The sequence below is a fragment of the Grampus griseus genome (genome assembly GCF_964374135.1).
Source record: "Grampus griseus genome assembly, chromosome: 1".
Taxonomy (NCBI): domain Eukaryota; kingdom Metazoa; phylum Chordata; class Mammalia; order Artiodactyla; family Delphinidae; genus Grampus; species Grampus griseus.
Window position 1 is genome coordinate 183160448 of NC_139017.1, and position 20054 is coordinate 183180501.

Sequence of the window (20054 nt, forward strand, 5' to 3'; positions counted from 1 at the left end):
ACGTTCCCCACCCCCGCCAGGAAATGCGGCTGAAATCGGGTTAATGCATAATCTGGAAGCGACGTGACGGGACTTCCAAGGGGCTCCAGGCTGCGCCGGGGCTGGGGCGGCGGGGGCTCCCCGGCCGCGGGGAGGGGCTGCCAGATCCGGGGCCCCGCCGCCCCTCGAGCCCTGCAGGGCTGTGCCCCTCCCCCGGCAGGAGGAACCTGACGGGGGACCCCAGCCCCTCGCTGGAACTGGGGACGGAAGCTCGGCCGGCCCGGGACCCCCGGCCTGCCGGGACCAATGCGGGCCGGGGGCTGCGGCGATTGGTCGCAACGGAGCGCAGACCCGCCCACCTCCCGGTCCCGGGTCAGCTCCGGCCCCTCTGCAGGGCTGCGGGCTCCCCCTGCTGTCCGAGGCGGCGATTGCGTCTGCGGTGGACGGCCAGCCACGCCCCCTCCCCAGCTCCCCCAAGGCGCTTCTCCAGACATTCCCACAGGGTCCAGGCGGGTAAACCGAGAACCCAGAGGGTCCAGATTAGACCCCGACCTAGCTGAAGATGGTGGGGGTGGGGAGGGAGAGGAGATCCCTCTGTCCCTCCAGGGCCGGGTCTGCCGCACATCCCCTCACCCACGCCAGCCACGGACCTCTGAGCTGGAGGCAATGAAGGGTGAGCAGCAGCAGAGGCCCCTCGGGGGACCCTACGTCGCCTAGACCCTGGTGGGGGGGGTTCATGAAAGGAGGGTGGCACCGAGGGCGTGTGCTTACACTTGTTAAGTTACAGTACGACAAAGAGGTGAGGTTGGGGGCCCAGGAAATGAGGTTGGAGCCAGGAGCCCTCCCCCCCCCCACCTGCATGTCTACACATATTTGTCACAGGCAAGCCAGACCTGGGGGTCCCCCAGCTCAGATACGGACCCCCACGACCAGAAAGGGGGCTTCTGGGTCTGCAGCCAAACGCCACTGAAGAGCCTGAAGGCTGCGGACTGAGTGTCCCCAGAGTCGTAGGCTTTGGCCCAGAGAGGTGTACGTTCTATGCCCCCGCACCCCCCCGTGTCTAAGGCTGACTCAGCCTGGCTCCCGAGTGGCTCATGTGGAAAACTGGCACAGAAAATGCATCCGCTGTGCAAGTGGCTGTAGTTTTGCCAAATTAGGTGCCCCCATCTGGGGCACACTCCTCCACGTGGATGGGAGGAACCCCTAGCCCAGGTACCCCCTCACCGACCGGCTGTGGCCCCTTCATGAACTGAACCCTGAAGGAGGGCGTATTTGCTGATTCAGCAGCTCGCCCTGATGGTGATGTGAGTGCCCAAGGCCCTGTCACCACTTTTCCCCAGACCAATGCAGGCTGGACAGTGTAGGCTGATGGTTCCTGGAGGGTCAAGAGGCCCCCAGACCCCAGCTGGTGTGGGGAAGCCTCCCTCACAACCGGCCCAGGCAGGCCCTACGGACTCACCGCCTCCAGGGACACTCGCCTTGTGGCCTTTGGGACCTCGCCAGGCCTTCCCCTCCCTGTGCTACCTGCTGACCCAGATGTGAGGAGTGGGGACCAGTTGTGCAGGCAGGGGCTGACCATGGCTCAATGTGAAGACAGCGATAGGCTCCAGCAGATATGCCTCTTTTTATTTCTCTAGAAGTTAATTTCCCAAAGATGTGGGGACACACCTTCAGTTTCTCTGGGGGCAGGCGGAGGTCACCATTTTGATCCCACTAGGCTTGTCCCTTAACTTGGCCACCCTAGCCTGCTGATTCCCCCAGCGACCCTGGGTCCCCTCTTACCACTCCCTCCTCCACCCCTCCCCCAATCTCACCAGAAGGGTGCAGAATGGTGCTACAGAGGGTGCTACAGCTGTATTCCTGGTGCTCAGTGGGGCGCCCTCCCCGCGGCCCTCCTGGCCCTGCCCCGCCCCCCCGCAGGCGCAGATTCATGAACACGGTGCACATGGTGGTGAGGCCGTACTCCCCCAGCTGGTGCGCGTCCTCCATGGGCTTCCCCTCGAAGCTCAGCCAGAACTGGTCGGCTTGCACGTGCTCCTTTTGGCACACTTGCAGCTTGAGCTCGGCCACCCTCTGCGTCAGCCGGACCACGTAGGTGCTGCTGCGACCCTTGTTATTCCTCACCAGGATGCTCAGGGGGTCTTTGCAGCTCTGCACCATCAGCAGGACGGTGCTGTCGGGGCCCAGGCCCTGGCAGACCAGGGGCACCCCATCCTGCAGCACCTTGCGAGTGTCCTGGTGGACCAGGAGCTGCTGGAAGGCGGGCACGCCGATCTGCTGGGTGATCTGCTGCTTCAGCTCGGATGACAGCATGGAGTCCCTCAGGGGCACCAGGATCTCCTGGCCCCCGAGCATCTTCACCTTCAGGTTCCTACCCTGTGGGCATCACACAGGCTCAGAGACCCTGGCACCAGTTCTGGGAGCACTGCACGCGTGACACTGGCAGTGGGGCAAGCTGCTAGACCCCGTGATGCTGCCCCCTCCTCTCCAGCCTCCCCTCCCACCAGGAGGGGGACGCCAGGTGCTGGAGAGTGCATGCGGGCGTTTCTAGAATAGTCACCACCCACAACCATCATGTTGCCTCCCTTCACCTGCTAAGACGCCCCCCTGTGCTGATCCCAAGGGATCTCAGGGTTGCCCACTGGGCAGAACCCACCTCTGAGGACCCAGACCCTGCTGTCAGAAGGAGCCCTGTCCCTCCCCTCATGCTTAAGAACCTGGGGGTTCTGAGCAGCTCTGCCTGCCTTGCACATGTAGGTGTTCCGCCCCTGGGAGATGCCACCGGGGGAGGGGTACGAGCCCACCTGCCCCACTTGTCTAACCCGCCTCACCATGGCTGTGGGCCCTGGCGCCAGGTCCTCTGCAAGCACTGGTTGGCTGCCTCTCCGCTCTCAGCTCTTCTCCAGCTGTGGCAGCTCAGCCCTTTTAAAGCCTGAGCAACCACGTCAGAGGGCGGTGTCGGGGAGCCAGCCACACAGTAGCCGAATTCAGCTTCAGTTTCGGTTTCCTTTTCCCAAGGCGGGCCCTGGAGTGAATAGCAGAAACAAAACAGAATGACGATGACAAGGAACTGAGGCAGGGGTGGGCTGGGGCTTTCCACCTGGCCAGCGGGGCCTGGGGACTGTGACAGCATCCCGCCTCCAGGGGTGTGTGTTCAGAAACCCCCTGCATGTCCAACACCTCGGGTCCTTTGCAAGACGTACACACATCATAACATGAGCGAACAATTGGAAACTTTCACTTTCCATTTACCAATCTGCAAAATTAGTAAACTCGGAAATCATTGCCAGGGTTAATTCAGAAATAACATAAAATAGTGACAATCTAAACTACCCAGAGATAACCTCCATTTGTTTATGACAATATTTGTTCAGATTGTTTTTTAATTAATCAATCAATCAATCAATCAATCAATTAATGGCTGCTTGGGTCTTCGTTGTTGTGCACGGGCTTTCTCTAGTTGCAGTGGGGGGGGCTACTCTTTGTTGCTGTGCGTAGGCTTCTCATTGCAGTGGCTTCTCTTGTTGCGGAGCACGGGCTCTAGGCGTGCGGGCTAGTTGCGGCATGCAGGCTTATTTGCTCCGCGACACGTGGGATCTTCCCGGACCAGGGGTTGAACCCGCGTCCCCTGCATTGGCAGGCGGATTCTTAACCACTGCGCCACCACGGAAGTCCCTGTTCTCATTGTTTCAATGAAAGATATGTATCTTATTTTCTACAAAAATGAACTCCTGGACACTATTGACAAAGTGAAAAAAAAAAACTATACACAAAATGGTAGAAAATATTTGCAAATCACATGTCCGATAAGGGTCTAGTATCCATAATATATAAGGAACTTTTACAACTCAACAACAAAAAGATAAACAACTCAGTTAAAAGTTGGGCAAAAGACTTAAATAGACATTTTAAAATAGAAAATATATAAATGGCCAACAACCACATGAAAAGATGGTCAACATCATTGGTCACTAGGGAAATGCACATCAAAACCACAGTGAGGGACTTCCCTGGTGGTGCGGTGGTTAAGAATCCACCTGTCAATGCAGGGGACACGGGTTCAAGCCCTGGTCCGGGAAGATCCCACATGCCGCGGAGCAACTAAGCCCGTGTGCCACAACTACTGATCCTGTGCTCTAGAGCCCGTGAGCCACAACTGCTGAGCCTGCATGCCACAACTACTGAAGCCTGTGCGCCTAGAGCCCGTGCTCCGCAACAAGAGAAGCCACTGCAATAGAAGCCCCCTCACCGCAACGAAGAGTAGCCCCTGCTCGCCGCAACTAGAGAAAGCCTACGCGCAGCAACCAAGACCCAACACAGCCAAAGATAAATAAATAAATAAATAAATAAATTTATTAAAAAAAAGAAAACCACAGTGAGATACTATGTCACACCTGTTAGCACAACTATAATAATTAAAAAGGGAATAATAACAAGTGTTGGTGAAGATGTAGAAAAAATGGAACTCTCATACATTGCTGATGGGAATGTGAAATGGTGAAGTCACTGTGGAAAACAGTCTAGTCATTCCTCAAAAGGTTAAACAGAATTTTCACGTGACCCAGCAATTCCACTCCTAGGGATATGCTCGAGAGAACTCCAAACAGGTGTTCAGAGAAATGCTTGCACACAAATGTTAACAGTAGCTCTATTCACAGGAGATGAATGGTAGAAACTGGGGGAGCAAACACCATCAGCACGTGGATGCATAGACAAAGTGTGGTCCATCCTTGTAATGGAATATTAGCCATAAAAAGGAATGAAGCACTGACGCAGGCTACAATGTGAATGAACCTTGAAAACATGATGCTCAGTGAAAGAAGCCAGACACAAAAAGTCACATATTGTGTGATTCTACTGATACGAAATGTCCACAAGGAACTTCCCTGGTGGTGCAGTGGTTAAGAATCCACCTGCCAATGCGGGGGACATGGGGTTGAGCCCTGTTCCGGGGAAGACCCCACATGCCGAGGGGCAACTAAGCCCGTGTACCACAACTACTGAGCCCACGTGCCTAGAGCCAGTGCTCCGCAACAAGAGGAGCCACCACAATGAGAAGCCCGCGCACCGCAACAAAGAGTAGCCCCTGCTCGCCGCAACTAGAGAGAAAGCCTGCGCGCAGCAACAACGACCCAACGCAGCCAAAAAAAAAGTTAAAGAAGAAAATAATTAGGGCTTCCCTGGTGGCGCAGTGGTTGAGAGTCCGCCTGCCGATGCAGGGGACACGGGTTTGTGCCCCGGTCCGGGAAGATCCCACGTGCCGCAGAGCAGCTGGGCCCATGAGCCACGGCCGCTGAGCCTGCGCGTCCGGAGCCTGTGCTCCGCAACGGGAGAGGCCACAGCAGTGACAGGCCCGCGTACCGCAAAAAAAAAAAAAAAAAAAAAAAAGTGATTGCCAGGGGCTGGGGGCCAGGGGGCATGGGAGTGACTGCTTCATGGAGACAAGGCCTCCTTTGGGAATGATAAAATGCTTTGGAACTAGATAGAGGTGATGGTTGCACTAAATGTACTAAATGCCATTGAATTATAGCCCTCAAAGTGGTTAAGGCACAGGGACTTCACCTCCGTAAGAGAAAACGGAAAACAAAGAAACCCGCATGCTGCTCTCACCATTTTCTAAAGTGCTTCATTCACAAGTAACTCACAGACATTTTTCCATATGAACAGATACTTTCATGCAAGTTGTTTTCATGGCTGTATATGTTGCCCATAGTATAATGAGTCCATCATAGAATACAGTGTAATTTAGTTAACCAGTCCCATATTGTTGAATATGTACGTTATTCCCAAGTTTTTACTATCACAAACAGCATATCACAGGCATATGTTAGCTAAAAGTAAAAATAAATACTTAGGGAATTCCCTGGTGGTCCACTGGTTAGTACTTCAGGCTTCCACTGCAGGGGGCATGGGTTCAGTCCCTGGTCAGGGAATTAAGATCTCACATGCTGCATGGCACAGCAAAAATAAATAAGTAAGTAAATAAATAAAATTAAAATAAATACTTAAAAATAAATACTTTAAAATACATTAAAAATCAAATAAAGAAGGCTTCCCTGGTGGCGCAGTGGTTGAGAGTCCGCCTGCCGATGCAGGGAACACGGGTTCGTGCCCCGGTCCAGGAGGATCCCACATGCCGCGGAGCGGCTGGGCCCGTGAGCCATGGCCGCTGGACCTGCGCGTCCGGAGCCTGTGCTCCGCAACGGGAGAGGCCACAACAGTGAGAGGCCCGCGTACCGCAAAAAAAAAAAAAAAAAAAAAATCAAATAAATAAAAAATTAAATAAGTAAAAGACTGGAAAAAAACAAATTGTTTTGCATATGAATTAATCATTCCACCTCCCCTCCCCCAAAATAATCTCATATGGCACCAAAGTTGTTAACATGCACAAAAGTTTAAAAACTTGTTTCTTTATATTATTTTAAGTTTCTATCTCGACGCATTCCTTGCATAAATAATATTAGTATTATAAAAAGAAAACCAGAAACATAACAAAGAATACAGAATGTGAAAATCTCTCAATCTCCTTCAGATGACCATTATTTTCTTTTTGTTTTTGTTTTTGGCCATGCGGTGCGGCATGCGGGATCTTAGTTTCCTGACCAGGGATCGAACCCATGCCCCCTGCATTGGGAGCTAGGAGTCTTAACCACTGGACCACCAGGGAAGTCCCCAGATGACCATTATTAAACATGGCAAAGATACAACAATTTAAAATTTTTAAAAAGAAATTAAAAATTTAAAAATTTAAAAAGAGAAAACAAAAACATGGCATACGTCTCCTAATTTCTTAATACTGACATACAGTAATAGAGTCTTTATTTTCTTTTAGTTACTTCATTGAATGTCACCTGCTTTTTTTTTTTTTTTTTTTTGCGGTACACGGGCCTCTCACTGCTGTGGCCGCTCCTGTTGCAGAGCACAGGCTCCGGACGCGCAGGCTCAGCGGCCATGGCTCAGGGGCCATGGCTCAGGGGCCCATCCACAGTATGGGATCTTCCCAGACCGGGGCACGAACCCGTGTCCCCTGCATTGCAGGCGGACTCTCAACCACTGCGCCACCAGGGAAGCCCTGTCACCTGCTTTTGACAAGAGGAACTAAACACAAAGGCTTTAGGCAGACAAAGTGATAGCACCTGGAAGCACGTGTCTCCCTGTCTTGGTGGCTTTTAAGTCACCACAAACTGGTGGCTTAAAACAACAGAAATGGATTCCCTCAAAGTTCTACAGAGCAGAGGTCTGAAATCCAGGGGGACTAAATGACCAGGGTTGTCAGCCTGGTTAAAAATAATCTGATTTTATGTGGCTTACAGAAGACACGAATCATCTGAAATATAAGGATATGGGAAACTGAAAGTAAAAGGATGAAAATAAACCTACCAGGTAAATGTTAACTAAAAGGAAGCCAATGTGGCTACATTAACAATTTTATTAACAGATTAACAAAGAAATCTTACTGTAAGGAACGGCACCAAGAAACAGAGGAGAGCTTAAGCAAGCTGTATTTGGGAACGCTCCCGGGCGAGGTTCACTGATCCCAGTGAAAGGGGCCAGGGAAGTCGCGCCCGGGCGAGGGTTTGGGCAGAATTTATAGGGGAAGAAGGGAAAGGGGTGTGGTGAATCCGGGAGGGCGCAGGTTATTCCTTATTTGGTGGTCTTTTCGGGTATCCTGGGGGACCGTTAGTCCCGCCCCTCGAAAGGCGGGAAGGCTGGGCCGGGTGGAAAGTCCCCAGGTCAGTTCCTGGAACCGGGTGGTCCTGAAAGTCTCCAGGTCAGTTTCTGGAACTGGGTGGTCTGGAAAGTTTCGGTCTGATGCAACCTGTGAGTCTGATTGCGTTCCCCTTCCTCGGGCCAGTCAAAGCATTATTAGATACAGAAGGTTGCATAGCAATATAAGGTTGAGTTCATTGGTAAAAAAAAAGATTTTAAATTTGTATGCACCTAATAACATGACCACAAAATATATAAATTCTAGTCACAAACCTGCCTGAATATCCTATTTATGAAATTACAACAGCCACTTATAAAGGGGTCTTTGGTTAATATTTGGTTTCATTTACAAACTACCTTAAACTTCCTTAAACCTTTAAGACAGTATCTATATCATGTTTAACACACTTGCTTTTATTTTTAAGCCCTTCAATGATCAAACAGCAGCAGTAACAGCAAGAAACCCTCCCAAGAAGTTCACAGTCCTCACCACGTACACCTGTGCACCCTGGTCCAGGGCACAGTCACCTCTCGCCCAGGCTACTGCGTATACATCCCAGTGGTCATGCGGGAGACAGGACCTGAGAGAAAGGTATGGGGATGTGGAGGGAGGAGGCAGGACCCCAGGCGACGCTGTTGGAACAGCAGCCGAAGGGCGTTGGACCTTCCGCCTCAGGCTCCAGCCCCGACCTGGCCCCTGTGGGCGGGGCTTCCGGTGGGTGGGGCCTCCAGGGTGGGTGGGAAACTGAGAGCTACAGTCAACACCCAGCACCTGGGATCCGGAGCTTAGTTATTGACGCTACACCAGGACACCCCATGGAGGCGAGGAAGTCCAGAAAGTTGGAGGCTCATCCGTGTGGATTTTGAAATCACCAGAAACTGTGACAGGAGTGTCTGGAGAAGGTGACAGGGAACCAGGAGTAAACCCTTCAGGAAGGTTTCGGTCGACTGTAGTCTGTGTGGTCTGTTAAGAAAGGGGTGGTCTGTTAATAAAGTGAGGTTTCAAAGCTGGAGCTTTTTTGGTGAAGAAGACACCGGTCTGGACGCGCCAAGCAGGAAGGACAGGGAAGCTCACCTCTCCCCAGGAGCGCCGGCCCAAGGAGAGTGGAGAGAAAAGCAGCACCCACGGGGGCCCACAGGGAGGCAGGGGGCCCACAGGGAGGCAGCGTGCCAGGCAGATAGGGGTTGGAAGGAGATTCTGTCACCACCCAGAAGTTGGGGGACATGGCTCCCCAAATGTGGAGAGGTGTCAACGCGCAATTCAGGAGAAAGATGTTGACGGCGCCCAGATCACGGGGAAGGTACCGTCACGCACTGGGTGTTGGGAGGATGCTCCCACTACCTGGCATCAGGTGGCCGAGGGAAGGTACGTTGGTCTCATGACCTGTAAGGGTGGAAGACGCCCCCTCAGTCACAGGGGTGGGGACTGCCCTTGAACCTCAAGGCTTGTTGTCGGCATCCTGGTGCTCCTGGCTTCTGCCTGGGTCCTGGCTATTTGCTTCCCTCATCTCTAGCCTGAAGGCTGGATTCCTCCAGCCCTGGCCTCTGCCACTTTATCATCACAGCGACCAACTCCCGTGCTGCAGGAGAGGACCTGCAATGGTTCTAGCCTGGTTACTTGGCAACTCTGGTCCCGGCTGCCTGAGTCCACAGGCCGTTGCCTCTTGGCAGAAGAGGAAGGAACAGGAGGGTAAGGGGTGCCAGAGGGCGTGGTCTGTGATGTCTCTGATGTTCTGGGGCTCATATGCCTGTGGAATGCTGAGGGGCAGAGTGGGAATGCAGGTGCCACCCCCATGTTGGAGGTTGGGAAGGACGTGTTCACAGATCGCACGTGGCAGACCCCCAAGGGACACTGTCTGAATGATGTTGTGTGGAACGCTGTCACGGTAGGCAGAGGACCATCCCTCCCCCCACAACCCAAGGCTGGAGCCCAGTGTCTGGCCTGGGAAATACACCCGTCTTTCCACACAGACTCCCCCACTGACTTTCCTGCCTCAGCCCCCTGCTCCCCAAACCCGGTGGCCACCAGTGGGCCCTGGAGATGCCCCTGGGACCACCAGCCAACGGGGGCTTGGCCCACTCAAGCCTGGATCTAGGAAGACAAATAGTTGGCCTTTGATGGCTTGCAAAAATCAACTCAAATCGTCAGCTGGACACAGCCAGGGCTGCAGGCTCCGGCGCATCGCTTCCTGCTGGAGAAAAGGAGGAACAAGATGGGGAGTGGGGTGGGGGAGGGGGAGGGGAGGGGCGGAGGACCAGATCCAGGGCTTGGGCTGGACACAGCCAGGCCTGCAGGCTCTGGCGCCTCTCTTCCTGCCGGAGAAAAGGAGGAACAAGATGGGGAGTGGGGTGGGGGAGGGGGAGGGGAGGGGCGGAGGAACAGATCCAGGGCTTGGGCCATCTTAGTTATACCAGTTACTACTGTTGTGTAACAAATGACCCCCAAAGATCACAGTAACAACTGTCCTGTTCTGTGAATCAAGAGCTGGAACAAAGCACCCAGGAGCAGCTGGGAAGGCATGAGGTGGGGGCTCTGAAGCAGCAGGTTGGGATCACCTGTCCAGCAGCTGAGATTTCTGGGCTCCTGGCTCAATGGCCTCCCCTTGGGAGCCTCTCCATGGGGCCAGTTTGGGCTTCCTCACAGAGGGGCAAACGGGTTCCAAGAGCGGGTTTCCCAAGACAGCAAGGTGAACGTGTGTGGCATTTTTAAGGTCCAGCCTCAGAATTCACATCTCACCCCTGCCCCTGTCTTTGCTGGTCGATGTCATCACAAAATCTCACCAAGGTGCACCATAAGGGTATTTGGAGTGGGAGATGTTGTTGTAGCCATCTTTGGAAAATGCAATATTCCACAGTATTCCTCAGCACTATTTCCCAACTGCAGCCCAGGACTCTCCCTCCTTGCCCAGAGCAAGGGAGCCCCTACGACCCCCAGGAGACCCGGTGGCCCTACCAGAGATCCAAGCCCAGATGTAAAAGGCGGGGTGGGGGGACGGCCAGAGGTAGGAGGGCCCAGAGACATGACCACACAGACGGTGTGGGTGACAACCCCAGGGAAACTCACTTTGTTCTGGGCTAGTGAAGTCTCCTTGTTGGGGCTGGGGCTGGGAGGCCAAGACACAGGCCCCTGGAGACCCTGGGTGGGGAGGGGGCGTCTCAGAGGGCAGAGGGTGCAGAAGGGCACATCGCCGAGGTGAGTCCAGGTGGCTCCTCCCTGCCTGCGTCTGTTCCCCCAGGCAGTAACAACTGAAGCTGACATGTGCTGCGTGTTTTCAGAATAGGAGCTCATTTATCTTCCCAACAACCCAGGGATAAATGAAAAGATAGCCCATTTTACAGGTGAGGAAACAGGTACCGGAGGGTAAGCGAACCCGTCTAACCACTAGCAGGTAAAGCATGGTCAAACATGGCTCCTCGAGCCTCTCCTTGCGGTCTGAAACCCCTGCCTGTGTGGTCTCCTGGGGGTGGGGGGCCGAGCCCACCCAGACCGGGTCCCAGCGCCCCGCCTGCCGGCCTGGGGCTCCGCCGACGCTTCCCAGCGGGGCACTCGCGGACTTTCTCTCCTGCGCGCAGCCCGCCGGGGGGGATGGGGGCGGGGTGGGGACTCCAGGACCCCCGCGGCCTCATCCCCCTCAGGGCTGGTCCCAGCCACCCCGGCGCCGTGGCAGTCAGCGCTCCCAGGGCTTTGTGCTCTGGGTGGGTCCCCACCGCCCGCTCCTGCCCGACGCCCGCGGCTTCCCAACGCTCCCCGCCCCACACGCTCCTCCGGGGCTGCGCCTCTGGGGCCTGGCCTCGGGGGCGACAGCCCACAGACACACCCAGTGTAGCCGCCTCCCGCCCCGCCCCGGGCGCCCCCGCAGACCGCTGAGAGGTCGGTTTCGCGCCGGGGGTGGGATTGGGGGGTTCCAGAGAGCGAGGCTAGGGCCAGACTAGGTTGGCCTCAGAAAGGAGAAAAGGCGTCTACACCGTGACCCCGGGCTGGGACCCCGGGAACTGGTGTTGGGTAAGGGGCCAGCCGGCGACCCCACCCACTAGGTACGCCTAGGACCGAGGTGACCCTTCCGAGCTGCCAGTCGGCCCACTCCGCTGCTCCGAAAAGTCCAGCACGACTCTCCCAGGCCCCGCGCCCACCTGCCCCTGCCCCTCCTCCCTCGGGCCTGTGGTCCCTTTCCACCCTGGGCATGACACTTCCTCTCCGGACCTTGCAGATCTGCCTTCTTTCCTGGAACCCACCGCAAAGAAGCCGTCCGGACCACCCAGTCGAAAGAGGGGTTTCCTCTCCCCCAGCAACCTACCCATTTCTTTCTGTCTCTGGCAACTGCGACATAACATTGCTTGTTTGCCGTCGCCCCCCGCGTCGGATTAGAACCCGCGAGACGCTTCCTCAGCCCCAAGGGCAGGCCGGGTCTACCGTGGGCCTCAGGAGACATCTGTGCGATGCCGACAAGACGGCCGCCAGGCCACAGTGGGCTGGAACCCTCAGTACTCAGAAGACCAGAGTGCTGGCGCAAGGGAATTCAGAATGAAAACATCAAACGCGAAAATAAGCTTAGCCCTCTTTTTTCCCCACAACGCCACTTTGAACTAAAAAACAAAATTTTAACAAGTGTCCCTCATTTTTTGTGAGCCCTACTTTGCTGGTGCTTGGCTCACTGTTGGGTAATCTGGAAGAGAGTGACATCACCAGCGACCATGACATCACCCCATCTGGCTTGTGTCATCATCGACCTTAACCCTGAGACGTCACCAGCGTGACCAGTGACACCTTACATTCTGTTCAATGACGTCATCCTGCCTGACTGATGACGTCACTCCGCCCGCCTTGTGGCATCACGTTCACTGGTCCCGTGATGCCACTCTGCCTGTCTACGACCTTGGCCGGCCAGCCTGTCTCCTGCCCAGTGGCTGGTGTTCCACGTCCACTGTGTCACGGGCCTCGTGCAGGTGCTGCAGCCGGCGGGGGTCAGATTCGCAGGCCGCGCGGAGGCCCGAGGGCCCGGCTGGGTCCGCGGAGAGCAGAGGCGTGCGGGCCGAGGCTCGCCGGCTCCTCGGGGGCGCCTCACCCGGTTCCCCTCGCGAGTTCTCCTTTCAGATTTCCCGCGGCCCCAGCTCGCCCGGAAGGTGAGCCTCGCGCCTCCGCCCTCCCGGAGAGGTCCCCTCCCGGCGCACCGCTCGGAACGGGGGAGCGGGCGCGGCGACTTCCCCGCCTCGGCCCGGCGCCGCCAGAGGCGGGCGCGGGCGGGGTGCCCCGGCTCGCCTTTGTCGCCCGCGGGGTCGGTGGGCCGGGAGCGGACGCGTGACTGACAGCCGGCGGGGGCTGCGGCCGGGGGCGGGCTGCCCGGCGCCGGCGGCTCATTGGCTGGCGCGAGTGTGGGAAAGAACGCGGAGCCGGATTCACACGCCCCGCGGCGGCGCTTCCTTAAATAGCCAGGCGGCTGGCAGCGCGCGCTCGGTCCCGGAGCCTGGAACCCGCGGGAGAGGGGCTCGGGAAGCCGTGCGTCCGGCCCGCCCTCGGCCCCGCGCGGCGCGGGGGCGCACCATGCCTACCGACACCCCGGGGAAGCTGAGGGCCTCGCCGCGGGCGGGAGCGCCGGCCGGTGCCCGCCGGACCCCGGACCAGCCCCGGAGCGCGGCCGAGCACCGGAAGGTGGGGACCCGGCCGGACGCGGTTGGCAGGAGCGGGGGGGAGAGGGGAGCTGACGCCCGGGGGACTCAGCCGCTGCCGGCCCCGCAGTCCTCCAAGCCCGTCATGGAGAAGCGGCGCCGAGCGCGCATCAACGAGAGCCTCGCTCAGCTCCAGAGCCTCCTCCTGGACGCCCTCAGGAAAGAGGTGAGTCGGGGGCGGGAGGGCGAGATCGGGGAGCCTGGAATCCCGGCTCTCCTGGGCTGCCAGCCGCCCACACCGGCCCCGCCCCCAGAGCTCCCGCCGCTCGAAGCTGGAGAAGGCGGACATCCTGGAGCTGACCGTGAAGCACCTGCAGAGCCTGCGGCGCGTGCAGGTGACAGGTGAGCGCGGGCGTCGGCGGCGAGGGCTCTGGGGCCGGAGCCGCCGCCACCGCGGGCCCCGACCGCCTGTCCCCTGCCGCCCCCGCAGCCGCCCTCCGCGCCGACCCGGCAGTCCTGGGCAAGTACCGCGCCGGCTTCCACGAGTGTCTGGCCGAGGTGAATCGCTTCCTGGCTGGCTGCGAGGGCGTCCCGGCCGACGTGCGGTCCCGTCTGCTCGGCCATCTGGCGACCTGCCTGGCCCGGCTGGGGCCCTTGCGCCGCCCGCTTCCACCGGCCCCCGCCGCCGAAGTTCTGGCGCCCGCGGTTTACGCGGGCCGCTCGCCGCCGCCAGCCTTCGACGGCCCCTGCCCCTTGCCGCGCTCCAGGGCGGTCTTGGCGCCGCCCTTCCTGCCGGGCCGGACGGGGGAGCCCCTCGCCGCCCCCGGAGCCGCGGCTCAGGGCCGGGGCGCACCCTGGAGGCCGTGGCTGCGGTGAGGTCGCGGCCCCAGAACCCGCTGAGACTGTGCCAGAAAATATTTATTTCCAGAGACCGCGGCGGGAGCTTTGTTTTGTCGTCTTCGTGAAGGGTCCAGTCCGGCAGAGGCCCGGCAGCGGGGTCGGCTGATGTCTTCGAGCGAGCGGGCAGGGCGGGCCGCGGGGGTTCTGCTCCCACCTGGGCCCGCAGGTGCCCGGCGCGGACGTTCGGCCGGCCTTGCGTTTGCCTGTATCTAACTGCACTGGAGCCGCGACCCGCCTTGGAGTGGGGGGGAGGGTGTGTGAGAGGTCCCTCGGGAGGCTCAGGCAGGACGGGGCCAGTCATCACTTTTTCCAGAATGTCTCTCCGTGCTGGGAAGCGGTCCCGCAGCATCACTGGGCATGTTGTTTCCCACTCTCACTCGCGAGGACCCTGGAAGGTGGAGACATGTATTTTCACACTGTTGTCTTGGTGCTGAGCTGTGGTGAGGGCTGACTGTCCCTGAAGCTTCGGTTCTGGCCTGTTCCACCTCCTGCCTTCTTGTGGCTGAGCACAAAGCTGCCTGTGCCCACCCGTGCGTTGAGCCTGCCCCAGGCCAGTGTCTGCCCGGGAGAGGGCTGCCAGCAGGAGCGCGCATCTGAGTCCCAGGGGCAGGGAACGGGGGCCAGCCCGACAAAGGGCACTTGGTGCTGGGGCTCTTCTCCTGCCAGAGCCCAGCCCTGCTGTGTGCCCCATCCTGCCCTGAGAGGGGAGGTACCACTTCAGTACAAAGGAACTGGCGTTGGTCCGGCCTACGCATCCGTCCTGAGCACCGGCTGTGTGTTCATCCTACAATACAGCGATCCTAGGCGGCGTTGGGCATGGCCCCCCACCCCCGACCCCGAGAGTCGCTGTCCTGTGGTCCCAGGCCTCCCCAGGCTGCTGCTGGGGGCTGTGCTCCGGGTGCGGTGAGGGGGTGGTCCAAGGCACGCAGCTGGGACTGCAGTGTCTCATCCTGAGCCCTGCTGAGGCTGAGGCAAGATCTGTTTCCCAACCACAGCCAAGTTCACCTGATGGTTGTTGGCCGCCTGCCTGGCCAGGGACCGTCGCGGAGGAGGAGGGTGAATCACTGCCGGGGCTGGCCTGCCCCTCCTCCAGTGGCCCCATCAGCTCCCGTGTCCGTGTCATGCGCAGGGTTCACCTGCCCTCCTGGACTCAGCCGTGCACACCCGGCAGGGCCTGCCACGTCCCACCAAGCCAGTTCCTCCCCGGCCTCTAGCTGCCTGGCGCGTCTTCCTGAGTGTCCAGGGCCCAGGCCAGTGGTCCTGGACAGTTGCAGCCATGCAGGCCAGGTGCCGCACCCTCTGCACACAGGCCCTGGGGAGGCTGGGAGAGCCGGGTCTCCAGCAGGACTGTGGGGCAGTTGCTCCTGACCAGCCTGGGAGGCCCTCCCAGCAGGAGAATTGTAGAGGGTCCATTTCAGAAGCCAGAAGTTCAGCTTGGCTGGGGGAGGGGAACTGCTCAGGGAGGGCCTCAGTGCAGGAGGGGTGGGCCGGGGTGGGGGGTGGGGGTTGCTTTGGGATATGAAGCTGGGTGGGTGGGTTCGTGGGTAGGGGGAGCACCCCACCTGGTGGCCAGAGAGAGAAGGGCTGCCTGGGAAGGTCACCTGGAACTTGGGTCATCACACTCTCCCTTCTTCAGGGAGAGGGTGACGACAGCGCCAGACCAGACCCCCCCACCTCCGTCCCAGGGCCTTGCCCCCTCCCTTACTTCCACAACTTTTTTTTTTTTTTTTTTTTGCGGTACACGGCCTCTCACTGTTGTGGCCTCTCCCGTGGCCATGGCTCACGGGCCCAGCCGCTCCGTGGCATGTGGGATCTTCCCGGACTGGGGCACGAACCCGCATCCCCTGCATCGGCAGGCGGACTCTCATCCACTGCGCCACCAGGGAAGCCCATCCCTTACTTCCTTACTTCCTGTTCCTGGCCATCTGTTCTCAAGACGCTATTGCCAAAGGGATCTTTGTGCCGAGCACCCTGTTAGCCCTCCAGGGACCTCTCAGGCTCAGAGGGAACCACACTGTTCCTCAGACAGGCAAGCTCCTCCCTGTCTCTATCCCTTTGTACTCACCCCCGCCCCGCCCCATTCTCTCCCCACTTTCCCACCTGAGGCAGCCACCCCAGGCTCCGAGGGCTCTGGAGGCCAGGGCCGTGTCTGTGTCACTCACTCCTGTCCCCAGCACCTGCCTGGAACAGGAAGACGCTCAGGTCGGGCTCAGGCCATGCAGACCTCGTTAATTAGCTTGGATGAAGGAGGAGCCAGGAGGTTTGCGGAGGGTGTCGCCCTTGGTTAGATTAGGGGGGTGTGAGGGAGCACAGCGGGGGCTGAGGCTGGGCCCCTCCCCAGGCCACCCCTCCGCAGTATCCTTGTCTGTGGGAGGAGGCCACACCCCTCTCCCCACTCAGCCTGGACACCTGCGCCATCCGCGGAGAGCTGGGTTGGGGGGGGTCTCCCCCTCACACCAGGGGCTCTTCCTACTGCCACCCTCCCCCCTCCTCCGCCTGTTTCCTGCCCCCTCCCATGCCTCACAGGGGCTCTGGGTAATTCCTCTGTCCCCCTCCACCCCTTGGGCTTGGCTTTTGTCTTGCAGGCCTTTGGGGGTGTGTGGGAGGAATCAGAACTTCCTCCTCCTGGGGGGAGGGTGTGGCCAGAAGGCCTGCTGATCATTTCTCCTCCACTGGCAGGTGGAGCCTCATTCATCTGTGGCCTCCTTCCAGCCCAGTTGGACCCTGGCAGGGACCAAGGGTCAATAAATGGTTGCTGAATTCATGTGCAAGGTCAGGTGATCTGCCTGCCTCTGTGGGTGTCTCAGCCCTGTGGAGCCCTGTGACACTGGGCCCCTCTGTCTCGCCTGTGGGGTCAGGGCTTGGGGACCAGACAATGACAGCAAGTCATAGGTGTTTGAAATATGGAGAAAGAATTAGTCCTCATGGTGACAGAAGTCCTCCTGGCCAGGCCCATGAAACTCCAGTCACTTGGGAATTTGGGGTGGGGCAGGGCCTGGGGCTGCTTGGAGCCCTGGCTTGTGAGAGGTGAGGCCTTAGCACCCCCACCAGAACTCCTGCGGTTGCCCGAGTGTCTCTAGGCCCCAGCAGCCTCTTCCTCTCCCCTGGCACGCACTGGCATGCCCTGGCTCCAGGGCCTGCTCCCTTTTCCCGAGGAAGAAGCTGAGCCCAGAGGGTCCTGCAGCTGTGCCTGGCTCCTCTCTGCTCCATGGAGCCCTGGGGGGCATACCCATCCTAGGATGCACCCTTGGGCAAGGAAGGAGGCCCCCAAGAGCCCCCACCTGGTATTCAGCCTTGTGAATGTACTGAGGTTGACCTGCGTGACCAGTAAGGTCCTGTAGAAGACGAGGTTGCAGGGGCATCCTGGCCTACCTCTTTGTCTCATATTCTCCACTCTGAGGGAGGCCAGCTGTTCTTTGCTATGGAGAGGCCAACAGAGTGTGGTGTTTAGAAGCAGATCCTCCAGCCCTGTCGAGCCTTCAGATGAGACCCCAGCCACTGCCGGCATCTCAAGGGCAACCCTGAGAGACTGAGAGCCAGAATCACCCAGCTGAGCAGCTCCTTGACTCCTATCCCTCAGAAACTGTGCGACATAATAAACGTCTGTTGTTTTAAACTGCTGAATTGTAGGTTAATTTGTCATGCAGCTATAAATAACAATAATGTTTTATGTAAAATTAAAATAAATATAAATAACAATAGCAATAAACAACTAATGTGCCCACCGCCACCCAGGGCCACCACCACGTGCCCACTTGATGGTGTTGTGGAAGAGGTCAGGCGGGGCGGGACCCGGAAACAGCCATTGAAGCTGTGAAGAGCAGAGTGGGTTGGCCTGATGTCTGCCGGGAAGTCGCTTCCCCGTGAGCTCCAGCTGGGGGTGCAGGGACAGCCGAGGCCCATCCCTGTGGCTTCTGGGCAGGGCAGGGGCCCATTCTGTTCTGGTAACTGACAGGGCATGGCGTAGGGGATTCATGGCCCCCAGACTTCAGACAAGGACAGGTGCGGGAGATGCTCCGTGCTGAGACCCACAGAACCCAGCCTGCCCCAGGGCCACACTGGCCTGCCCTCAATGGGCACGTCAGCCCTTTTTGCAGCCTGGTATCTATGGTGACCAAGAAGCAGCTGGCTGCTCTGCTTCAAAGGTGTCTCTTCCTGGTGGACTGCCTGACCCTGACACCCATCTGGTGGCTTTGGGCTCCCGCTTCAGAGAAGGAATCCCCATGTCTGTGTGGGGAGGTGGGGGCCCACGTCCTGCCTTCCCATCCTTACCCACGAGTGGGCCAGAGGCCACGCCCTTCCCCTCGCCCATGGTCCCCCCAGCACCCCTTGCCTTGTCTAGCACAGTGGGGTAGGGCTCAGGAGCTCTGGGTGTGGGGAGGCAACTCTGTCCTCTCCTGGCCCCTACGCCCACCCCCCAACATATGAGCTGACCACGGCCTGGGCCATACACGCACATGCAGGGGCCGGGGGCTGGCCAAGCTCCAGCCGGAGCATCCCCAGCTCCTGGCCCTCCTTTTTCATGGCCTCTCAAGGCCCCAGGCCTGTGGGGCCCTGGGCTTGGGCTTCCGCTGCCAGCCTAAGGTCAGAAAAGTGTTAGGCAAGACCTGGCCAAGCTTCTTCCTCTACTTGGATCGGGAGGCCGGCTCTGGACGGAATGCCAGGTGGGACAGGGCATCACCTGGCTGTGTGTACATGGGACTTTCTTCTCTCTGTGTCCCTAGGAGTTTGCTTTGTTGAATTAAGAGGTGAGGGTAACATCCCAGGACTGAGCTGACCGGTCTACCCACTTGGAGTCTGCAATCTTTGGTCGGACTTTTCAGAGCAGAGACCAGGTCCAATGGACTAAATGTTTGTGTCCACAACCCTTACTTCCTACCCCCCTTCCCTGCTAATTCATATGTTGAAACCTGCCCCCCAAGGTGGTGGCCTTAAGAGGGGCCTCTGGGAGGGGATGGGGTCATGGAATGAGATTAGTGCCCTTACAGAGGGACGAGACGGGAGAGCTTTCGCCCACTCTGTCGGCCATGTGAGGACACAGCCGGAAGGCAGGCTTCGCGCCTGGAAGAGGTCCTCACGGGAACCTGCCTGTGCTGCTACCAGCCTCTGGGTCCATGATGAATACATTTCTTTCTTTTCTTTTTTTTTAATAAATTTATTTGTTTTTATTTTGGGCTGCGTCGGGTCTTCGTTGCTGCGTGTGTGGGCTTTCTCTAGTTGCCGCGAGCGGGGGCTACTCTTCGTTGCGGTGCACAGGCTTCTCATTGTCGTGTCTTCTCTCGTTGCAGAGCACAGTCTCTAGGCACGTGGGCTTCAGTAGTTGTGGCTCGCGGGCTCTAGAGCGCAGGCTCAGTAGTTGTGGCTCACGGGCTTCAGTAGTTGTGGCTCGTGGGCTCTAGAGCGCAGGCTCAGTAGTTGGGGCGCACGTGCTTAGTTGCTCCGCGGCATGTGGGTGCTTCCTGGACCAGGGCTCGAACCCGTGTCCCCTGCATTGGCAGGTGGATTCTTAACCACTGAGCCACCAGGGAAGCCCAGGGACTCTATTCTTTAAGAAGTTACATTGCTGGCATCAGAAGAAAAAAATTGATCTTTCCGATGGAACAGGCGCCCCCCCTTGGAGGAGCTCCGGTTCGCGTGTGATGCAGATGCACATGGCGGGTCAGGGAAGGAGGAGGCGCAAACAAACACACGGAGAGAATCTTATGTTTAATTTTCTCTTGTCCTGCCGTAAAATATGGGGTTTTTTTGGCCCGTGCTGCAAGGCTTGCAGGATCTTAGTTCCCCGACCAGGGATCGAACCCGGGCCCCAGCAGTGAGAGTGCTGAGTCTAACCACTGGACCGCCAGGGAATTCCCAAAATA

General features: G+C 58.2%; 2 protein-coding genes across 2 annotated transcripts; one reads left to right on the top strand and one right to left on the bottom strand.

Moving 5' to 3' along the window:
• Positions 1–1584: 1584 nt before the first annotated feature.
• On the bottom strand, positions 1585–8349 carry ISG15 (ISG15 ubiquitin like modifier). Its single transcript, XM_082657728.1, has 3 exons — positions 8180–8349; positions 2811–3004; positions 1585–2355 (listed from the first exon to the last, which is right to left on the bottom strand). The coding sequence occupies exons 2-3, from the start codon at positions 2811–2813 to the stop codon at positions 1720–1722; spliced, it is 639 nt and encodes a 212-aa protein (XP_082513854.1). The 5' UTR covers positions 2814–3004; positions 8180–8349; the 3' UTR covers positions 1585–1719.
• A 4879-nt stretch (positions 8350–13228) lies between these two features.
• HES4 (hes family bHLH transcription factor 4) lies at positions 13229–14807 on the top strand (the record flags this gene model as incomplete). The annotated part of the gene is made up of 3 exons (XM_082672642.1): positions 13229–13519; positions 13608–13695; positions 13784–14807. 3 exons carry the CDS (start codon positions 13229–13231, stop codon positions 14167–14169), a joined length of 765 nt encoding a protein of 254 aa, XP_082528768.1. The 3' UTR covers positions 14170–14807.
• Positions 14808–20054: the final 5247 nt, after the last annotated feature.